The sequence below is a fragment of the Rhinoraja longicauda genome, chromosome 10 (assembly GCF_053455715.1).
Source record: "Rhinoraja longicauda isolate Sanriku21f chromosome 10, sRhiLon1.1, whole genome shotgun sequence".
NCBI lineage: Eukaryota > Metazoa > Chordata > Chondrichthyes > Rajiformes > Arhynchobatidae > Rhinoraja > Rhinoraja longicauda.
In genome coordinates this window covers 19,957,071-19,981,121 of record NC_135962.1, presented here as the reverse complement: position 1 = coordinate 19,981,121, position 24,051 = coordinate 19,957,071, and the positions used below count along the sequence as shown (strand labels likewise).

At 43.4% G+C, this 24,051-nt stretch overlaps 1 protein-coding gene across 20 annotated transcripts in view; it reads right to left on the bottom strand.

Annotated features, from left to right (window-relative positions):
- The window catches only part of LOC144597249 (gephyrin), a 414,464-nt gene that overhangs the window by 47,877 nt on the left and 342,536 nt on the right, over positions 1-24,051 (bottom strand). For 9 of the 20 annotated variants that reach the window (XM_078406319.1, XM_078406323.1, XM_078406324.1 and 6 more), the window contains 7 exons: positions 16,845-16,937; positions 16,703-16,758; positions 12,525-12,677; positions 12,363-12,383; positions 11,793-11,851; positions 5,359-5,512; positions 881-1,002 (listed from right to left, as the gene is read on the bottom strand). In XM_078406319.1, the coding sequence (XP_078262445.1) occupies positions 881-1,002; positions 5,359-5,512; positions 11,793-11,851; positions 12,363-12,383; positions 12,525-12,677; positions 16,703-16,758; positions 16,845-16,937 (658 nt within the window). The remainder of the gene's footprint in view (positions 1-880; positions 1,003-5,358; positions 5,513-11,792; positions 11,852-12,362; positions 12,384-12,524; positions 12,678-16,702; positions 16,759-16,844; positions 16,938-24,051) is intronic. The other 11 variants (XM_078406325.1, XM_078406331.1, XM_078406334.1 and 8 more) reach the window with 3 other exon arrangements.

Genomic DNA, 24,051 nt, shown 5'->3' with positions numbered 1-24,051 from the left:
GATTGGTCTGGTTGAAATTCCCAGCTATTATAAAAAGGCCTGGGGGTAGTTAATTGCAAGTATCAATAGCGGTGTATACTTCATTCAAGGTATGCTAAGCATCAGCACGGGGTGGGATTTAGACTGGTGTCAGGATAGCCAAAGTGAATTCTCACTGCAGGTGATAGCGAAGGCACTTCACTATCACAAATATTCCAGTTCTAACGAGCAGGAGATTGTCAGGGCTGCCAGTACCCTGTCTAATTTTTGATTAGTACGGGTGTAAGGAGTTATGGGGAGAAGGCAGGAGGAAGGGGTTGAGGGGGAAAGATGGATCAGCCATGATTGAATGGCAGAGTAGAGTTGATGGGCCGAATGGTTTAATTTTGCTCCTTTCACTTATGAACTTATGAAAGATAAGCATGGGGTAGTCTGAGATAGCGTGAATAAGTGCAGATCCAACAACACTCAAAAAACTTAACACCCACTCGACAAAGTCTTCTGCGTGATTGCCACTCTACCCAAAAACATTAATTCACTCTCTCACAAGCCACCATAAACCATCTATGTACATCACACAGCATGAAAGATCATGGTAAATTTTTACTCTTGCACTGCTGAACTCAAATCCAAATTTCAATCTGCAGTATTACGATGATACTGAGACAGGAGATTCCATGAACAAACTTAATGGAGGACAAAAATAATTTTCACAACGGTAAATGACACTGTAATTTGTGAAAAATTCTCAAATATGTTATTGTTAAATTTTTGAAAAAGAGAGAAAAAGCCAACATTTTTCTTGCTCCTCACTGAAATCTAGAATATTGTTAGCAGGGAAGTACAATAAAAATTAAAATTCAATCCGATACCATCCACTATAATGTGTCACAGCACGTACTTATCTCCCACTATTCCCAGGTTGATGGTTGGGTATCCATGCTCCTGAATTGTTGCCAGAAGGGTTGAACGATTGCTGTCACGAATTTTCCCAGGTGTTAGTTCGTCCTCAGGGTTCAGCAGCTGTGGGAGGAAAAACATCAGTACTTAGCGCAATGAATTGAGAAGATTAAAAATACTGGGTAAACCCTTCTTTCTAGAAGAAATCCAGAAACTGAGGAGGATTACCGGAATGTCTGAAATGTAAACAGTAATTTCTCCACCAATGTATAATAACCCAAACCCAGCACATGATGATGACAAGATATTTATTTGGAGGAATTAAGTAATTGCCAGTGGAGGCCACAATAGCTTAAAGCTGTGCAAGATATTAAAATGCGTTTGAATAACATTTAGTTGCAGTCTTTTATTATTAAAATGATTAAAATGTATTAAAATATAAAAATTAAAAACATTTACTGCAAATACAAAGAATTTAAACTAAAATTCTGTCTTTTCCTCCTTGCAGTTAGTTATAAAGTCTCAACTGGATAAATGGCTTTTTATCTTGCACCAGTCAACAAAAAGATTATACGTGAATACAATCAAGCCATCCACAGTATACAGATACAGGATAAAGGGTATAACATTTAGTGCAAGATAAAGATAGAGTCCGTTGAAGAAAGTATAAAGTCCGTTAAAGATAGTGTCTATCCCAGCACAGGATCTGAAAACAGATTCAGAATTTCTATTCCATGTGGAGTCCAGCAATGGACAGACCTGACAACTTTGCTGTCAAAAATCATTCAATAGGTTTGACCTTTCCTTTCCCGTGTTTACATTTACCAGCAAGATCTGCTTTAACCACATACCCCCATCAACAAGAGCTATGTCCCTCAAAGATAAAGCAACTGATCAATGATTAAAAATGACATTTTGAAATAACTACTATCGTGCAACATTATTCATATAAGAATTGTTTTATAACCAAATTGCATGAAAAAAATCCTATCCTGCAGTTAAGTTGATACTCTTCTTTGTTATTGGTTTGTGAAAGAATACAGAATTTTGCTGTTGAGTTGACTTAAAATTTCAACAAATTCTGTTTGGAATTCAGCCAAATTTAATGTACTAAGAGATCAATTAGTACACTAAACTGCTACTTTGCCAAAGGTCATGCTTAATGAAAGTCAGAATTAAATGGTTATTTGAAATTATGTGTGGGCTTTACAAATTGCAATTTAAGTTTGGAGGTTTGTACCAAGACCGGTCTAACCAATTTAACTGCAGTTAAAGCAGCTCTGCAATGGATTGTCATGTAAGATGTGTTGGAAAGAAATTAAGGGTAAGATGATTGTTGGGTCCATTTATAGTTCTAAACATTGGCAATATTACAAATGATTTCCTTGACAAAAGTTGGTTTTCTGAATAAACCCCATAAAGAAAGATGGAGAGGCAGAGGAATCAATGGAAGAAATTCCAGTGATCAGGCAGCTGAAAATGTTTTAGGGGTAGAGATCATAGGAGAGCACGGGGATAAGAAGAGACAAGGCAAACTAGGGATTTGAAAACAGGAATGTGATTTTTTACTTTTGAGGCACTGTTAAACCAAGGATCAATGCGGATGGCTGAATAAGTCAGTACAAGCAGTGTCCCAGACCCATTAAACACCATGTGTGGAGGTGTACTGTACTAGCAGGACAAATGCACCAAAACAAAGGGGCTTGGTTCTATATAGTTGGGGAGGATGGTGTGTGGGAGGAATGGCTATAAGAGCTCTTAGACGTTATCTCCAGACCCCATTAATTTTCCAGAGGTCAGATACGTGGAAAAATAAGTCTTCCACTAATCACTTAATGTTGCCCTTTGTCGGGCTGATCAATCAGTGCAGCTTCACAGTGTACAGTACATTTTGGAAGCAATGAACAAAGCAAAGGTACGAAATATATGGCCTGTGAACCTGAATGTTCATCATTTATCACTGTTTATCACAGCAGACCTGTTGCCGAATGATGTGTGTCAGTTTAGACCAGTGCTAAATTATGAGCACAAACAAGAGGAAATAACCTATTTGACCATTTTCAGCCAGAAATAATGAGTTGAGGGCCCTTCCTGGCTTCTTTATCTGGCTCCCAGCAGCATAGATACTTATCTTCTTCCAAAGTGATTCACTCCAAAAAACACTGGGAGACAACTGGACATAAATGGGAAAAAAAGACATTATCCAGCAAAACCTGATTAAGTAAAGGTATTCAGGCAAGTGGAGAGTTTTTCTTAACTTTCCTGGCCTTTTCTTAGATATAACAGAAAGGTTTTGGGAAAACAGTTAGTAAGTCACTCACAGTAAAATATTCTCTATCTGGTCCAGTAGCTGATCTGCTGACGATCTAAGATTCCAGGACCCCAGCTAAGCTGCTTAGTTTGGCTACAAACCTGACATCTGAAAAATGATATGGAAAATAGCCCAGGTATATGGCAAAAAGCTAATGGCATGTTGGCCTTCATAACAAGAGGAGTTGAGTATAGGAGCAGAGAGGTCCTTCTGCAGTTGTACAGGGCCCTAGTGAGACCACACCGAGAGTATTGTGTGCAGTTGTGGTCTCCAAATTTGAGGGAGGACATTCTTGCTATTGAGGGAGTGCAGCATAGGTTCACAAACTTAATTCCCAGGATGGTGGGACTGTCATATGTTGAAAGAATGGAGCGCTGGGCTTGTATACACTGGAATTTAGAAGGATGAGAGGGGATCTTATTGAAACATATAAGATGATGAAGGGATTGGACACGCTAGAGGCAGGAAACATGTTCCCAATGTTGGGGGAGTCCAGAATGAGGGGCCACATTTAGGAATACAGGGTAGGCCATTTAGAACAGAGATGAGGAAAAACTTTTTCACCCAGAGAGTTGTGAATCTGTGGAATTCTCTGCCTCAGAAGGCAGTGGAGGCCAATTCTCTGGATGCTTTCAAGAGGGAGTTAGATAGAGCTCTTAAAGATAGTGGAGTCAAGGGATATGGAGAGAAGGCAGGAATGGGGTACTGATTGTGGATGATCAGCCATGATCACTGTGAATGGCAGTGCCGGTGTGCCGGTGCGAAGGGCCGAATGGCCTACTCCTGCACCTATTGTCTATGGCAAGCAAAAGCCAGACAAACCTTGTGATTCTATCAGCTGGCTACCAACCAACAGAGAGATTTTGAAAGGAATTATCCAGCGGTGCCACATTGTAACTGCTCGTACCCTGCTCAACAACACTCTTGTTTAGTTCTTTCAAGACACCAACTACATAACCAATTTTGATCTAAATTCCAGAAGTGAGATCAAAGTGACAGTCTTTGAAATCAAGGCGAAATTCAACACCAAGATGCCCTGCTCAGAGGGGTTCTGGGAAAATAAGCTCAGTGGCTGAAGTCATACGTGATGCAATGGCTTTATCAGCTGCTTTCATTAATGACTTTCCACCCATTACGAAGTCAGAAGTGGAAATGTTTGCAGATAATTTTAGAGAGTTAATCTCCATTCACAATTCTTCCATTAATGAGCAATTTATCTATGCGTACAGAGAGAAGTATACAATATTTGATCTTGGGGTGATTCGTGGTAAGTAGTATTCTGCCACACAAATAGCAAACAATGAGAATTTCTAACAAAATGGACTCTTATCATCTCCTCTTAACATTCAATGACTGTTTATCATCAACTCCTCCAGCATCAAAATCCCAGGATGTACCACTGACCAGAAATGAATTGGATCAAGCATTGAATACTGCAACTACCATGGCAGATCAGAGATTGGTATTCTGTATTTTTCTCATTCCACTGAATGTGAAGTGCAGTGGAATACTTGCCATTTGTGAATTGAATTCTGATTTTGTTTAAAATCTGTGTACCTCACAAAAGTTAGAAAAATACTAACTAATTGGGTTTCAACACATAAAAGATGTGTTTTCTCATCTTTTTTTCATCTTCTATTCTTGTGACTGTTTTATTATCACTTTTATTTGATGAATGTCTGGTTTTACCACTATCCACAATTTCCTGCATGTTTAATTGGAAACATAGCAATGAAAACATTTAGACCCATTATCCTGTTTTGTTTGAAATAAAGACAGTGTCAGAGCATTTAGTAGTAGTTAAGTACAATCTCTCAGCAGTTTTACAATGCTTCATCCTGAAACACTGATCATGAGAAAATGTTAAATACTGCTGCAGCAGATGCAGATGTTTGTAAAGAGAACACAGATGAGAAAAAAATCACACTGCTATCATAAATTTGACACAGTCATGCTGAAAATGGCTGCGATAATTTCACCCACTATAATAAACTGGGTAAATTGCAGCGTTAGCCGAAATCGTAGCATCTGGATCAATAAACTGATCAGTCCAATTTTACTTGATTATTTTGGTTAAAATGCAAATAATTCTTCTTTATTGTTTCAACACATATTCCTGATCATGATTCAAACTCAATTTCTTCATACTCAAAGGCAATAAAACATACCTCATTTCCTGTGGACATCACTGCAACCACAGGAAACTTGTGTACTTCAACTTCAGTAACCCCGACGGTTGCTAGAAGGCCAATTTCAGAAGGCCCCATGTGAGTACCTTTTGCCAGAACACATTCTCCTCTCTTGATGTCATGGCCTATTGGTCTAATGAAAAAGAGAAAAAAATATCATTATATTCCAAAAGTGATTTTCCCTTCCCCAACCCAATCTTACCCCACCCCTGGGCATTAATATGTATCCTCCTCATGATCTACTTGCCATTCTTTGTGACTCCATGATTGTGCACTGAGAGCTAGATACTTCTTTGTGCATGTTACTTGTACAAGGCCTGATCTGCTTTGCATTAGCAGGCCGTTGATATCGCGCTCCACCGATAGAATTTACAGACGAACATTTCGGACTTTTAATTCAGCAGTGTCTCTTGGTCATGTCCTTACTAACGTGTTGATCTTGTCACCACCCTGTAACCTAATGTCTCACCCACTGGAATGGAAATCCTCGGTTGGTTCCTGCATAGCCAAGAATCAATTAATTTAAAAACCTCCGTAATGCCCAACTTTGATTAGCAATTTTGTCATATCTTTGGACTTATTTGCCTGTTTCCTAAGTGTCTACAAAAAAAATCTGTTTGTCTCCATTAATAATGTAACATATTTTTACAGTCTTCTTAATTGCCATGACTTAAGAATTATGATAAAAGTATTTTTTGTCATTTGTTCCAGCATTCAAGTATCTTAAGGTGAGGGAGGTGGGATTTTAAAGGACCTCAGCGAAACCTTTTTTCATTCAGGGATTGATAAATATATGGAACAAGCTGTCACAGGAAACAGTAGAGGCAGGTACAATTATCTATCTATATATATATATATAGATATATATATATATCTATATATATCTATATATGGCGCAAAAATTGTGGTGCGATGGTGTACCGTTTTGGCTGTGCGAAGCAGCAAAGTTATGGTGTGCACACGGACAAGAAGTTTTAGTAATATTTAATGGTAATGGAGACTTCTTGTCCGTGTGCACACCATAACTTTGCTGCTTCGCACAGCCAAAACGGTACACCATCGCACCACAATTTTTGCACCACGTTACTCACCATTATCCCGGGCATAATATCTAACAACTCTCATTCAAATTCAAGCTACATTTTTAAAGTTTAAAAAATCACTTTCTAACCCATTTCCTGAAACTCCTCAGCATATGATGTCACAATGACTTCATTTGCTCCTCACTCGCCAAAACAAGTTGGCCGCCGGCAGCGCCGCCGCCCACCCGCGCTCAGTCGTTCCCTCGCCCCTCTCCCCTCGCCCGGCCCTGCCCTGCCCCGGCGGAGACTCGCATGTCGGCAGTCAGCATTGAACGCACGGGCACTGGTAAGTGCCTTTCGCAGCCAACGGCTCCACGGAGGAGAGTGGGAGTGGCGGCCGAGTGGGTGTAGGGGTGGGTGGGGGTAGGGGGGGAGTGGGGGTGGGGGTCGGAGAGAGAGAGTGGGGGTGGGGTGAGGATGGGGAGAGTGGGGGTGGGGGAGAGTAGGGGGTCGGGGAGGGTGGGGGGGAAGGGGGGTAGTGGGGGGCAGGAGAGAGTAGGGGTGGGGAGGAGGGGAGGGTGGGGGAGGGGAAAGTGGGGGTGGGGGTGGGGAGAGTGGGGGTGAGGGGAGAGTGGGGGTGGGGAAGGGGGTGGGGGGAGGGGAAGGAGGTGGGGTCAGGAGAGGGGGAATATAGGTGGAGGCAGGGCTGGGGAGTGGTGGTGGGGGCAGGAGAGGGACAAGTGGGGGTGGGGTAGGGGGGATGGAGTGGGTCAGTGGGGGGAATAAGGGGGATTGAGTGGGGGGGGGGGGTTGAGGGTGCTACACCAATACAGGAGAGGCTTTTTGAGTCCAGGGCTCATTCAGTGACGACACCCTCTCCCCTTCCCTGTTCCCCCTCTACGAGGAATGGGCCCAATGGGTCCACTTGGTCTAGTAATATTTAAAAGGCACTGTGACATGGATTGGAAGGGTTTGGATAGATATGGACCAGGCACAGGCAAGTGGGTCTAGGTCGGTTAGGCAACTTGGTTGGCAAGGATGTGTTGGGCTAAAGGGTTCGTTTCCATGCTATGTAGCCCTATGCCTCTATGGTTTGTGTGTGATAAAAGTAGAATTTTCTCAAATCCATCCACTGCCACTGAGAGCCCAAGTCATTTTGGTTCAAGATTCATCTGAATCCCTTTTTTTTACAAGGCTACATAATGGCTGGTTGCGTAGGAACTCCTTTTTTCATTTGCAGACATTTTACCACAAAAAACTGCTGCATTCCCAAATAATTTATGAGGATAATAAGTCACGTGCCACATGACTTCAAATTCTGTATTTTAGTTTAGTTTAGAGATACAGCTTGGAACAGGTCCTTCGGCCCACCAAGTCCCCGCCGACCAGCGATCAGCGTACACTAACATTATCCTACTCACTAAGGATAATTTACAATTTAATGTAAGCGACAAACCAAAGCCAATCACCCTACAAACCTGTCTGTCTTTGGACTGTGGAAGGAAACTGGAGTACCCGGATAAAACCCATGCGATCACGGGGAGAACATACACGCTTCACACAGAAAGCATCCGTTGTCAGGATCGAACCCGGCAGCAACTATACCACTGTGTCATTGTGCCACCCACCCACCCAGCCCCCCTCCCTCCCCCCACCCCACCGGTGGATCTGCAGTTGCAGGTGAAATGTTGTTCTTAAACTGCACTAATGTTGACCAAAAAAAACAACTTGAAGTGCTGGAGTAACTTAACGGGTCAGACACCATCTTTGGAGGATATGGGTCGGTGATGTCTTGGTTGAGACTCTTCTTTCAACTACATGTCCTCCAGAGATGCTGCCTGGTCCCATGGTTACTACAGCACTTTGTGTTTTCTTTTGTAAACCAGCATCTGCAGTTCCTTGTGTCACCAAATATTGACCAATATTTTCAAGTCAGTAACTGACATGGGCGGCACAGTGGCGCAGCGGTAGCGTTGCTATCTTACAGTGCTAGAGACCCGGATTCAATCTTGACTACTACAGGTGCTGTCTGTATGGAGTTTGTACATTATCCCTGTGACCTGTGTGGGTTTTTTTTCGGGAACCCTGGTTTCCTCGCACACTCCAAGGACGTACAGGTTTGTAGGCTTGGTGTAATAGTAAATTGTCCGCAGTGTGTGTGGGATAGTATTAGTGTACGGGGATCGTTGGTCGGCGCGGGCTCAAAAACAAATGCGATGCTAGCATTTATTTCAAGAGGGCTTGTATACAAAAACAGGGATATAATGTTGAGGTTCTATAAGGCGTTGGTAAGTCCGCATTTGGAATATTGTGATCAATTTTGGGCACCATATCTGAGGAAGGATGTACTGGCTCTGGAGAGGGTCCAGAGGAGGTTAACAACAATGATCCCAGGAATGAGTAAGTTAACCTATGATGAGCGTTTGTCAGCACTGGTCCTGTATTCACTGGAGTTTAGAAGAATGAGGGGGAACCTCATTGAAACATACAGAATAGTGAAAAGCTTGGATATAGTGGATGTGGAGAGCAGAGCCGGATTAAGCTAGTGCAGGGCCCCTTAGCCTATGTTATAAAGGGGCCCTAAATATGGGACAAGGTGACCTCACCACCCGTGCCCCATGTCACCTCACCCAGCCAGCAGCCACGTGCTCCCACTCCACCAATGGTGGCCTCCCAGGCCGGGAGGCGAGTTGCTGCACAACATCCGTTAGGCAGCGCCCGGACCTAAAGTGTCTGGAGGTAGACACAAAATGCTGGAGTAACTCAGCGGGTCAGGCAGCATCTCAGGAAAGATGGAATGGGTGATGTTTTGGGTCGAGACCCTTCCGAAAGAGGAGAAGGTCTCGAGCCAAAACGTCACCCCTTCCTTCTCTCCAGAGATGCTGCCTGACCCGCTGAGTTACTTCAGCATTTTGTGTCTTCCTTTGATTTAAACCAGCATCTGCAGATTTTTTTTACCTACCCTTCCGAAGTGTCCCGACCCGAAACATCACCCTTATTCTGGCTGGACCTCCATGAGGCGCTTGTCTCTTGGGGGCGGGTATGCCGGCTCCATAGCGGCGGGAGAGCCAGGCCTGGTGCCGGTTAAAGCAGGGCCTGGACGTGACTGGCTAGCTGTGAGCCTGAGGTGGGCCAGGGGGAAAGGCGGCAGCAGCAGCAGCGATGGTGAGGCCTGGCGCTGGTGGAGGTAGAGGCCGAGGCCTAGGCCTGGCGCTGAGACTGCCCTTGGCTCCCACCTCCACCCTCCACTCCCTGGCCGGCTCAACGCCTTCCCCACACCGCCCAGAGTCTAGCGGCATGGGCACAGCAACATGCTCTGGCCCCCCTAAGGGCCATCAGTGGGAGAGCCGCCGCCGTCTACCCACTGCACTGAACATCCCCGCACAGGGACGGGACAGGACTCTTCCTTCCGCGCTCCCCCCCGACCCCCCACCCCCGCTCCACCAATGGTGGCCACCCGGGCCATAAGGCGGGTTGCAACGCAACCTCCGTTAGGCGGTGTCCGGTCTTACAGCCCCCCCCCGGGCCCATACGGGACATGGGCGGTCCCGTACGGGACAAGCCAATTTAGCCCAAAATACGGGATGTCCTGGCTAATACGGGACAGTTGGCAACTAGTTAGCCTACACTGTCTGGGCCTACAGTGTCAGGGGCGTACAGTGGCTAAACGTTTCTCATTATAATATTGTCTGTCCAGTTGGGTGTTTCCAGGATTTTTTACATTTTTATTTCATATTTTAAGCATCTTAGCTTTTAATGCATTTCAATCTCAAATTTGAAGCAATTTTGAAAAAATGAGTTACAAAGCACGGCGGCTCCACCTTTTGTCTCCCCACCCACAGCGATCCCCCCACACCGGGTCCTCCATTGTTCTTACCCTCCCTCCCCTCACGGCGGTCCTCCACGCTCTCATTGACTGTTGACCGTGAGTCAACCCGCAAGGCATTGCCGCCACTGTGGCCCCATCATCGCGAGGCTTCACCGCCGCCGAGGCCCATCGTCGAGAGGCCTCGCCGCTGTCGATGCCCAAGATTACGCCTCTGTGGTGTCGACCCGGACCCCAGCTGCGGGCTCCAGGCTTCGTCTGACCAAGGCTTCTACCTGCGAGGCCCCGACCCGGGCTTATAAGCGGCGATCTGGGAGGCATCGAGACCGAGGCGTCGCAACAAAGGCCTCTGGGGCACGTTCCCAGTCCACAGCCATGACCCTTCGGGAAGTTAAGATACAGAATGCTGGAGAAACTTAGCGGGATCTCTGGAGCTTTCTTCAAAGGACTCGATCTGAAACATCACCCATTCCTTTGCTCCAGAGATCCCGCTGAGTTTCTTCAGCATTCTGTGTCTATCTTCAGTGTAAATCAGCATCTGCAGCTTCTTCTGACGCATCCTGACAGGCCGTGGCTGTGGACAGGGAACGCGGCCGGAGGCCTTTATTGCGACGCCGCCATCTCGATGCCTTCCAGATCGCCATGTAGAAACCCGGGTCGGGGCCTGGCCGGGGCCTCGTGGGTAGAAACCCGGGTCGGGTGAAGCAGCTGACGGAGCCCGCGGCTGGGGCCCGGGTCGACACCACAGAGACGTGAAGTGGGGAGACCTTTCTTCAAAGGTCTCGATCCGGCAGCACTGCACCCCTGGTGGGGGGTGAGGGTCTGTGTCTCGGGGTTGGCGGTTGGGCGGTGACGCGCCAGCTGGCCATTGGTCCGCGCAGCCCCGCCGCCAACACATTCTAACTGCGGCGGAGGGTAGCAGCGCGCTCAACACAGCGCGGAGCCCCCGAAAGTGCGGGGCCCGTAGCAAATGCTACTTTTGCTACTATGTTAATCCGGCCCTGGTGGAGAGGATGTTTCCACGCGTGGGAGAGTCTAAGACTAGAGGTCATAGCCTCAGAATTAAAGGACCTTCTTTTAGGAAGGAGATGAGGATAAATTTATTAGGTCCGAGGGTGGTGAATCTGTGGAATTCTTTGCCACAGAAGACTGTGGCGGCCAAGTCAGTGGATATTTTTAAGGCAGAGATGGATAGATTCTTGATTAGTACAGGTGTCAGAGGTTCTGGGAAGAAGGCAGGGGTATGGGGTTAGCAGGGAGAGATAGATCTTCCATTCTTCCATGATTGAATGGCGGAGTAGACTTGATAGTCAGAATGGCCTAATTTTACTCCTATTCCTTATGACTTTTTGACTCGGTGGGCCGAAGGACCTGTTTCTGCACTGTATCTCTAAACTCTAAACTAAACTAAATTGGGTTCCATAAAAGGGGAAGGATGCAGGGTTGGTTGAGCTGATTTGAGACCACAATATATTAGGTGGAATGGAGGTTAATGTTTTAAAAAGTTGACAAGATCATGCAAATGTAGAATACTGCTGTCCCATGCAGGGTATATAGATACTGACCTGATGTCCTGACCTGGACGAGCCTGCGTTAGAATTCGCACTTCTAGCTCTTCTGTGCCCTGTAACATTAAATTACAACCAAAGCTAAGAAGAAACATAAGAAACTTGGCTAGTGAAGCCACAATTATTATTCTAAAGGCATTATTGACGAACACTCAAAGACAATCTGGAATGCAGCAAGTGAAGCTCATTTTGAACAAGAATCCGCAGCCACTTATTATGAGTTTTAACTTCTCTTAATAAATTATTAGATTTGTTGCTTTTAAAAAATTGGCAGCAAAGTTCAGGAATAATTGTGAAATAATACAATAAAACCCAGAAATTAGCTATTACTTAAAAATAAAATGAATAGGTGCAAAAGAATTTGAAACAAATACTTTATGAAACTCATTAAATGAAACAACCTTCAATATTTAGAAAAAAAACAAAAACAATTTGTGGCCATGAAGATTCCATTGCATGGGTCACAAGTTAGAGAAGAGGAAATAAAAACATAAGCTTGACTAGCTGCTAAAATGGAAACACCAATTATGGTGCTCAAAAAAGCTTAATAACTATCTATTAACTTACCATGATTAGAAGTACGTCATGCTGCATACGTAAAGAATACCAATATGAAATGAACATGGAAACACTTAGCATCTATCCAAGTCCTCAACTAAAAAGCTCATACATAAAGGAATCTTTGAATAATTCAATTGTTTTTCCACCAGTCAAACATATTTTACTTACATCATCTGATTCCCTGATGAGCTCGGTGTCTTCAACCTGTACAACTGCATCTGCTCCACAGGGTATTGGAGCCCCTGTTGTTACACGCATGACCTGTCCAGGCATCACTGTCTGAGTGGGCTGCAAAACCATGTAGAAATAAACAAAAGTCGTCTTTGAGATTATTAGACAAACTTTGAAACATTAATATGTTACACAGATCAACATAAATCTAAACAAGATACCCCATTTTCTTGGGGAATCATTTAAAACTGACAAAGAACAGATATTTTTTCCCTTTTCTTGCTACTCCACCATATAATTGGGAATAGAAATTTGGGGTAATTTATACATCCCCGTTTTTTCCAAATATCTGCACCTCTTATTGGTGAAACCCAGTTTCCTCAACTGACCAGCACCACTACAGTACAAGACGAGCACTACAAGTTTAACCCGTATAAATGTTCAACCCAAATATCCTCAGTCATTATCCACTGTTCCTCCACTTCTCTCATTTTGCCACATTTAGAAATATAGAAAATAGGTGCAGGAGGAGGCTATTTGGCCCTTTGAGCTAGCACCGCCATTCATTGTGATCATGGCTGATCATCCACAATCAGTAATCTGTGCCTGCCTTCTCCCCGTATCCCTCGATTTCACTAGCCCCTAGAACTCTATCTAACACTATTTTAAATTCATCTAGTGAATTGTGCTCCACTGCCTTCTGTGGCAGAGAATTCCACAAATTCACAACTCTGGATGAAAAGGTTTCTTCTCACCTCAGTTTTAAATGGCATCCCCTTTATTCTTAGGCTGTGGCCCCTGTTCCTGCATCTAGCTTGTCCAGTCCTTTTATAATTTTATAGGTCTCTAAAAGATCCCCTCTCATCCTTCTAAACTCCAGTGAATAGCTCAGTCTTTCCAATCTTTCCTCATATGACAGTCCCTCCATCCCAGGGATTAACTTCGTGAACCTACGCTGCACTGCCTCAATAGCAAGGACATCCTTCCTCAAATTAGGAGACCAAAACTGCACACAATACTCCAGATGTGGTCTTACCAGGGCCCTATACAACTGCAGAAGGGCTTTTTTGCTCCTATACACAAATCCTCTCGTTATGAAGGCCAACATGCCATTAGCTTTCTTCACTGCCTGCTGTACCTGCAAGCTTACTTTCAGTGACTGGTGTACAAGGCCACCAAGGTCTTATTGCACTTCCCCTTTACCTAATATGGCACCATTGAGATAATAAACTGCCTCTTTGTTTTTGCCGCCAAAGTGGATAACCTCACATTTATCTACATTATATTGCATCTGCCATGCATCCCACTCACTCAACCTGTCCAAGTCACCCTGCAACCTCCTAACATCCTCTTCGCAGTTCACACTGCCACCCAGCTTTGTGTCATCTGCACCCCTGTTAGCGTTACTTCTAATTCCATCATCCAAATCATTAATATATATTGTAAATAGTTGCAGCCCCAGCATCGAGCCTTGCGGCATTCCACTCACCACTGCCTGCCATTCTGAAAAGGATGCGTTTATTCCTACTCTTTGCTTCCTGTCTGCCAACCAATTCTCTATCCATGTCAATACCCTACCCCCAATACCACGTGCTCTAATTTTGCTCACCAACCTCCCATGTGGGACCTTATCAAAGGCTTTCTGAAAGTCTAGATACACTACATGCACATGCTCCCCTTCTTCCATTTTACTTGTCACATCCTCAAAAAATTCCAGAAGGTTAGTCAAGCATGATTTCCCTTTCATAAATCCATGCTGACTTGGACCTATCCTTTTACTGCTATCCAAATGCACCGTTATTACCTCTTTAATAATTGACTCCGGCATCTTCCCCGCCACCGATGTCAGGCTAACTGATCTATTCCCCGTTTTTTCTCTCGCTCCTTTCTTGAAAAGTGGGATAACATTAGCTACCCTCCAATCCACAGGAAGTGATCCTGAATCTATTGAACATTGGAAAATGATCACCAATGCGTCCACGATTTCTAGAGCCACCTCCTTGAGTACCCTGGGATGCAGACCATCAGGCCCTGGGGATTTATCAGCCTTCAGTCCCAATTTCAATGATGTGCATTCAATGAAGAAGAAGAAAACTCAGTGCCCATTAGAATAATGCGCAACCTGAGCAGTCCTGGCCTATCATCTACCTCTTTGGAAGACACTTAGATTATCTTTAACCAGACTTTACTGTACTTTATCTTGCACTGAAATGTTATTCCCTTTATCATGTATGTGTACACTGTGGACGGCTTGATTGTAATCATGGATAGCCTTTCCGTTAACTGGATAGAGCACAGCAAAAAAGCATTTCAATGTACCTTGGTACACGTGACAATAAACTAAACTAAGGTGACATCACCTTGTCCCTTATTTGGGAATGAGATAGTTGGCACCCCTAATCCAGAGACCCAAGCAGTTTTTTCAGGTGAGACTGAGATTCACATGCACCTCGTTTAATCTCATCTACTGTCTCCGGTGTTCCCGAAGAGGCCTCCCGTACATGACCATTTCGTCGAACACATACACTCGGTCCACCAAGGTTTCTGGATCTCCTGGTTGTTAACCATTTTAACTCCTCTTCCCATTCCCACACTGACCTTTCTGTCTTGGGCCTCCTCCATAGTAAGAGTGAGGCCATATACAAACTGGAGGAACAATTTGTATTCTGCCTGGGGAGCTTACAACGAATGGTATAAGCATTAAAGTTAGACATGAAATGTTGGAGTAACTCAGTGGGTCAGACTACATCTCTGGAACACATTTATGGATGATGTTTCCGGTGGGACTGATTGCAGGGAGCTGGAAAAAAAATGGAGGAGAGAAGAGTGGGCCGGACAAATTGTGGCTTGCAACAGATTATCTCAGGCGAGGGGACTCCTTGATGGGCAGATTGTTGGACTAAGGCTGGAGAAAGAAGCAGACGTGAGCCCAAAAGAAATACATAGTTGCAAACTGTGAGGCTAGTGAAAGACAATAGACAATAGACAATAGGTGCAGGAGTAGGCCATTCAGCCCTACGAGCCAGCACCGCCATTCAATGCGATCATGGCTGATCACTCTCAATCAGTACCCTGTTCCTGCCTTCTCCCCATACCCCCTCACTCCGCTATCCTTAAGAGCTCTATCCAGCTCTCTCTTGAAAGCATCCAACGAACTGGCCTCCACTGCCTTCTGAGGCAGAGAATTCCACACCTTTACCACTCTCTGACTGAAAAAGTTCTTCCTCATCTCCGTTCTAAATGGCCTACCCCTTATTCTTAAACTGTGGCCCCTTGTTCTAGACTCCCCCAACATTGGGAACATGTTTCCTGCCTCTAATGTGTCCAATCCCCTAATTATCTTATATGTTTCAATAAGATCCCCCCTCATCCTTCTAAATTCCAGTGTATACAAGCCTAATTGCTCCAGCCTTTCAACATACGACAGTCCCGCCATTCCGGGAATCAACCTCGTGAACCTACGCTGCACGCCCTTTGGTGAAAGGACCTTTGGTGAAAGGGGTGGGGTGGAAACTGGTGCAAGGTATAAACATTGGATTCTCCGATTTTAGTTAACTACATAACCCTCCTCCTCTCCCACCATATACCCCCTTTCTTGCCCCTCCACCTTCCCTTATGCCCTACCTGCACTCACACCTATTTCTTCCCTTCCCCTGTGAAGTCCTTCCTCTAGCTTCACAGTTTGCAACTCTTCAATACTTTTGTCTCATACCTTCTGTCTTTTTATCTCTAGCCTTTGTCCAATCATCTACCCATCAAAAAAACCTTCCTCACCTGTATCATCCTATTAAGTGGCAGGCTTTGGCCTGCTCCATTTCTCTTCCTGTCTGAAGAAGGGCTCTGATCTGAAATGCCTCCTATTCCTTTTCTCCAGAGATGCTGCTTGACCCGCTGAGTTACTCCAGCATTTCATGTCTAATCCTCCTCACTTCCAGCTTTGTTCCCCACCTCCCAACAATCAGTCTGAAGAAGGGACCCGACATGAAATGTTGCCTATCATAGCGGGGCTGTGTGATCTGCCGAGTTACTGTAGCACTTTTGGTCTTTTTTTCTAAACCAGCATCTGCAGTTCCTTGTTTCTACAATAAATTTACCAGTCGTTTACAGGAAAGTTTTTGATTCCTTATCCTAAATGCTTAGATTCAATTTTATGTAATATAAACCTGAAAACTCACCTGGTCACCTGCCTGCGATTCACCCATAATGAATCTATCACCGGGGCCATCAGCAGCTGTAATACATAATGCATCCATTTAAAGCTGTTCAGGTATAATATGCGACTTCAACATGTCACTGTGACCAATAAATTCTCTTCACCTCTTACAGCATAGCCATCCTTCACTGACGCTGGAAATGGCGGCAGGTTGTCTTTTGCAAATACATCCTGTGCTAGAACTCGACCCATGCCATCTATAAAACAAAGAAAACAAACACCATCAATGGGAAAGACCCAATCAGGCTGGACGGTTCCAAATTAATTCCACGCTTTAAATTAGTTAAGCTGCGTCAGATGAGATTGCACTAAAAATGTGGCAACTGGTCTTGCCATCAGGGACTAATTTGTTAGTGATTATTGCTGGAAATTGTTCTGTAGAGCAGGCAGGATAACACTCAACCATGGTCTGTAAACACACTGGGACTGACCTGTTGAAAACTCCTGTAGCTCAAGTGACCTGCTTGAATGTAAGTTGCAGAAGGAAGTCGTGCCAAATCCAGCAGGTCAAATCAAAGAGTATTCATTCCCTAATGAATTGGTTGACACATAAAAAATGACTTGGGTGGGAGGAATAGGTGGATGGTGATAACTGTATGGCCTGAGGTATCAGACAGCAGAATAACACACCAGTATGAATTGGTTTCTCTTTAACATGTCAGAAATTTAGCTTATCCTGTTCATAATGTTCATGTTGGCTGAACAAAAAGGCAATCAGAGCTAATTCTAACTTTCCAGTTCCTGGTAAGTAGACCATAAGACATTAGAGCAGAATTAGGCCATTCAACCCATCCAGTCTGCTCTGCCATTTGATTATGGTTGATCATTTTTGCCTTCTCAACCCCATTCTCCTGCCTACTTCCCATAACCCTTGATACCCTTACTATTCAAGAACCTACAAATCTCTGCTTTAAAAATCCCAATGAATTGGTCTCCACAGCTGCCTGTGCCAATGAATTCCACAGATTCACCACCTTCTGGCTAGAGGAATTCCTCCTCATCTCCATTCTAAAGGTACGTCCTTTTATTCTGAGGATGTGTCCTCTGTATGGGGGTAACATATTAAGGGAGAGCAGAGTAAGAAGCTGGGAGATTGAATTTTACAGAGACATTGTAAAAGATAAAGGAAAAACATGACAAATAAATTCAAATGTATAGCTCCCTAAAAGAGCAAATGGAAGTTGTGAACATCACATAGAAAGACAAACAACATTTTGGATTGAATTGAAAAGAAAAGGAGCAGAGTTAAGGAGGAATAATATAGTTTCCAGTTCGCTGATCACACTGCATGTTACATGTTCAGGTGGAGGTTATATTCAGCACTTTAAATCGATAGAAAGCTTAGGGGATTAAAATGCTAAAAAAGGGAAACTAAAGTCACTAACCGGTGCTTGAAATTCCATTATTGCTTCAGCGGAGGGGGCTAACATGAAAGTCAATAAAACCTTTGAGAAATAGAACAGGAAACACACTGGACCTGGTAGAGTTCCATTGATAAGGGATCATCCACTTAAATTTGCCATCAGAAGCACGCTAATTATACAGCTATAAAGAGCATTATGTTGCCAGCGACGGAAAGAAAGTTAACACTGTCTCCACAAAACTATGGGGAGACACAGTGGTGCAGCGGTAGAGTTGCTACCTTACAGCGCCAGAGACCCGGGCTCCATCCTGACTATGGGTGCTGTCTGTACGGAGTTTGTACGTTCTCCCTGTGACCGTGTGGGTTTTCTCCGGTTGCTCCAGTTTCCTCTCACATTCCAAAGACACGCAGGTTTATAGGTTAACCGGCTTCTGTAAATTGTCCCTCGTGTGTAAGATAGAACCAGTGAAGGGGCGATCGTTGGTTGGTGTGGATTCAGTGGTCCGAAGAGCCTGTTTCCATGCTGTATCTCTAAACTATCTATAAAGCAGCACAGATCAGTTTCTGATACCAGTGTATATTAGGTTCTTCTTATTGGAGTCATTTCTCACAGGTCTATCATATTTATATTACACCATGAAAATGACTGAGCTTTATTTGACTGAAATAGACCATGTTCCAGAAAATTGTGGAAATATAGAGAGATTTCTATTTTGAGCTTGGCATCTTTTCAAGTTAATAAAACACTGATACTCCAAACTGACCTTTGAGAGATTTAATGAACACGACAGTGCGGTTACACAAACATGAATTTTCCACATCTTGTGCAGTGTATACGGCACAATATGTAGACTAAGAATGCAGAGATGTTAAATCAAATCCTGTCAGAGCAGCTTGGAATTAAAATGTACCTAATTCAGCTGTACAAAACATTAATGAGATCACACTTAGAGATTTGTGCACAGTTCTGGATGTCACACTACCAGAGGGGTATGATAGTACTAGACAAAATGCAGAAGAGATTCAGCAGGATGTTGCTGGAATGGAAGGCTGTAGATGTAAGGAGAGATTAGATAGGCTGGATTTATTCTTAATTGAACATGGGAGGTTAAGGGATGACCTGATATAAGCTTATAAAATCACAAGGGGTGCCAGAAACCTGGGTTCGATCCTGACCTCGGGTCGTCTGTGCGGAGTTTGTGCGTTCTCCCTGTGACCGTGTGGGTTTTCTCCGGGTGCTCCGCAGTTTCTTCCCACATTCCAAATATGTGCAGCTTTGTAGATTAATTGGCTTCTGTAAATTGCCCTTATGTGTAGAATGCGAAAGTGGGATAACGTGGGAGCTGATGTGCGGGTAATCAGCGGTCAGCACGGACTCGGTGGACCGAAGGGCCAGTTGCCACACTGTACCTCTAAACTAAATTAAAATTGGGATAGTCAGTCTGAGGGTGGTGGTTATCTGAAACAAACTGCCAGGAGGTGGTAGAGCCAGATACAACTACAATGTTTGAAGGGCGTTTGGACAGGTACTTGGTTAGGAAAGGCATAGAGAAATACAGGCCGAATACCGCCAAATGGAATTAGTGTAGATGTGCATCATAGTCAACATAGAAGAGGTGGGCCAAAAGGTTTCTGTTTCATTGATCCTATGATCCAATGAAATCAGTCTGAAGAAGGTTCTCGACCCGAAACGTCACCCATTCCTTCTCTCCAAGATGCTGCCTGACCTGCTGAGTTACTCCAGCATTTTGTGATACCTATGATTCAATGAAATTACTGAATTGTAATTAAAAACTGATCTGATTCCTTTATATGCTTAAGGAAGTTTACTGCCCTGAACGGATGTGGTCTAAATGCAGTAGTCCTGGATGTACAACAATGACACTTGACTACCTACTGAGATGGTTCAGAAACCATTCAGCAGATTTTTTTTTTTAAACGCCATTAGCTCGCAAGCTAAGGCACTTGAAGAAGACAGTTTCCCTTTCATTAGCACGGGGCAATGATTCCTGGCCTTGCCAATGATACCCACAACGTATGAATAAAAAAAGAAACTCTTTTTCCAACTGAAGTCATATAAATATCAACCTAATGCCTTCTGTAAATGTGATTATGTAATAAGCTGAACTCAGTTATTTACTGGATTTGATTTGATTCACTGAATGAGAGGCTCACCAGTAAAACAGAAAAAAACTGAAGAGGTAACCCAGCAAGTTTGTTGTATCAGAACATGGTCAAAACAAATGTCAGTCGATAGTCTGCCCCATGTGAAAGGAGACAGTGAGATTGAGACAGGAGAGAGACAGTCCAAATGAATTTGAGGTCAGGGTGGAAGAGAGGTAAAGTTGGGTCAGAAGAAGAGTCTTGGCCTGAAATGTCGCCTATCTATTCCTTCTACAGATGCTGCCTGACCCACTGAGTTACTCCACCACTTGGTGTTTTACTCAACTTTATTGTTACAATCCGTAAGTATATTCGTGACTATTTCAGGCAAAAGGAGCCCATGGTGTTGCCAAGTTATGGTTATCACTCAGGTAAATTGATGAAGTCAACACATCCTTTCTTTTCAAGCAAGACCTCAAAAGTTGTGACCATTATTTGCACTCAAACAACCTAATATTCACTTTATACTGGTATCTGAATGCTCAGCTAGCCAGAACTGTGCCTTGTTGTTGACATCAAGGAGTTCTTATTATAAACTTAGAAAATTACATTACTATATGCATGGTTGCTGACTCACACATAGTTTCTAACATAGAGGATAAAGCAAATCATTTTGATAGCCCATATGAAGTGGAGGAGGAAAAGATAATTAAACTTACTATGGGTTTAATTATGAGGACATAAAAAAACGAGCTTTCATAATTAGACAGATGTCTTCCAAATTTTCTCACTCATCTGTTTTTCTTGCAAAATATCCTCAGTTGAACATCAAGTCCATTGGCTTCAGAACATCTCCAATGAATTATGGCAGTTTGTTAAAATAAGATGATAACGGGCTGGAATGAATACAAGAGATGATATTTGCGGTCATTCAATTTATAGTCCACATTTTTTGCATTTGAACTTGCTACTGATATGGGCAATTTCATTTCCTGCAATAGTCAATGTGATTTCAATGTCACTTTATGCAAGACATTAGCCTGGAACCTCTTGTGTTCCCCATATTTCTACCGTCTATTTGGAGTGCATCTTTCAGAAGCAGCTTAGTCCACCCCACCTTCAATCTGATCAGTGTGGCAATGCAGGCACTTACTGTCAGAACTTTATGAGACTTTTTTTTAAAGGGAAACCAGTGGATGTAGAATATCTGGATTTTCAAAAGGCATTTGATAAGATTGAAAAATAATAGTTAAGTAAAGTAAGGGGCCTTGCTATAGTGGGTAAAATAATACAGCTTTGGTTAAAGGACAGTGTGGACAGCTTGATTGTAATCATGTATAGTCTTTTTTGCTGACTGGATAACATGAAACAGAAAAGCTCTTCACACAAGACAATAATAAAATAAAATAAATTAAAAAACAAAGAAAGAAGGGGATTTTTCCACTTCAAAATGCTGTTGCTGATGAAAGTTCACAGACAAGTTCAAAAACCAGAATGTAACGTTTCCAACGCTGCATATGTAATAATTTTAGGTGTGAAACTAAGGTATAAAGAAACGACAAAGAGTCTAACAAAGGGACGCAGGCAAGTAAAGCAAAGAAGATGGAGGACATTATGGGAAACATAGAAACATAGAAAATAGGTGCAGGAGGAGGCCATGCGGCCCTTCGAGCCAGCACCGCCATTCATTGTGATCATGGCTGATCATCCACAATCAGTAACCTATACCCAACTTCTCCCCATATCCCTTGATTCCACTAGCCCCCAGAGCTCTATCTAACTCTATCTTAAATTCATCCAGATTTCATCCAAATTCCACAAATTCACAACTCTCTGGGTGAAAAAGTTCCTTCTCACCTCAGTTTTAAATGACCTCCCCATTATTCTAAGACTGTGGCCCCTGGTTCTGGACTCCCCCAACAATGGGAACATTTTTGCTGCATCTAGCTTGTCCAGTCCTTTTATAATTTTATATGTCTCTATAAGATCCCCACTCATCCTTCTAAATTCCAGTGAATACAAGCCTAGTCTTTTCAATCTTTCCTCATATGACAGTCCCGCCATCCCAGGGATCAATCTCGTGAATCTACGCTGCACTGCCTCAATTACAAGGATGTCCTTCCTCAAATTAGGAGACCAAAACTGTAGACAATACTCCAGATGTGGTCTTACCAGGGCCCTATACAACTGCAGAAGAACCTCTTTACTCCTATACTGAAATCCTCTCATTATGAAGGCCAACATGCCATTAGCTTTCTTCACTATCTGCCCGCCAACTTTCAGTGATTGGTGTACAAGGACACCCAGGTCTCGCTGCACCTCCGCCTTACCTAACCTGACACAATTGAGATAATAATCTACCTCCTTGTTTCTGCCGCCAAAGTGGATAACCTCACATTTATCTACATTATACTGCCCACTCACTCAACCTGTCCAGTCACCCTGCAACCTCCTAACATCCTCTTTGCAGTTCACACTGCCACCCAGCTTTATGTCATCTGCAAACTTGCTAGTGTTACTTCTAATTCCTTCATCCAAATCATTAACATATATGGTAAACAGTTGCGGCCCCAGCATCGAGCCTTGCGGCATTCCACTCGCCACTGCCTGCCATTCTGAAAAGGACTCGTTTACTCCTCCTCTTTGCTTCCTGTCTGCCAAACAATTCTCTATCCATGTCAACACCCTACCCCCAATACCATGTGCTCTAATTTTGCTCACCAATCTCCCGTGTGGGACTTTATCAAAGGCTTTCTGAAAGTCTTGATACACTATATCCACTGGCTCCCCTTCATCCATTTTACTTGTCACATCCTCAAAAAATTCCAAAAGATTAGTCAAGCATGATTTCCCTTTCATAAATCCATGCTGACTTGGATTTATCCTTATCCTGCTAATAATTTAATAATTGTGTAGGAGCCATTTACGCTTAATTGAGTTACTGTCATTGTATTATGGCTATGTTTAATATTTGTAGTTTGTCTTTTTTGCATGCTGGTGGGTGTGATTTGATACGTAATGGGGAGTGTCCACATGGGAGGAGGCTAGCGTAGTGACAGAGATTGTGGGTCAGTTTAGTCTCGGAGGATGGAGAGAATAGTTTTTTACCACACTCACGTCTGCCACACTCACGACTGCCACACCCGCGCCAGCCACACTCACAAGGACCACACGGTAACGACTACACGATTTTTACTGTATTGTTTGAAGAAGAAACAGTTGATAAGAATGAAAAGTTATGAATTACTCTTTTGATTTGTGCTACTTTAATAAAGACCAATTAATCAAGAAACAGCGTTTGGAAGATTCATTTTTGTTATCTCAGAGTGCGGTGTGTGCGTAAGCTATACCTCCATTCCATCGCCGAGCAGTAATGGCTATCGAAGTTGGACTTTGAGAAGACTATAGAAACTGCCATTACATTAGAGTAAAAAACTTTTCTCTGAATGGAGATAGAGTTAAAAAAAGCTATTCTGACAGAAGAATCTAAGAAAGACTTGTTCTACAAGCAAAATCCGATTCAACAGTGGAATTGAAGAAGAAGCTGAATCTCTGCCAGAGATTAGAGCTGCAATCAAAGGAACAAAGAATCTGCCGGTCGAAGGCAAATTGACACGATCTACACCTGGATCATTAGAAGATTGAAGACTTCATTGGCCGGGTACCGTGAGTAGACGACTGTTTAGTCGTAATTTTAAATTAAGAAGTTTAAAAAACTTAAAAGCCTGTGAGGAAATTCTGCAGAAGTACTATTTGATACAAGAAGCTTGTTTATGCTACGAGGAGATAAGAAAACCAAACTCACAGAGCACGACCTTGAAAATTAACAATGTTGTGAACTTCTA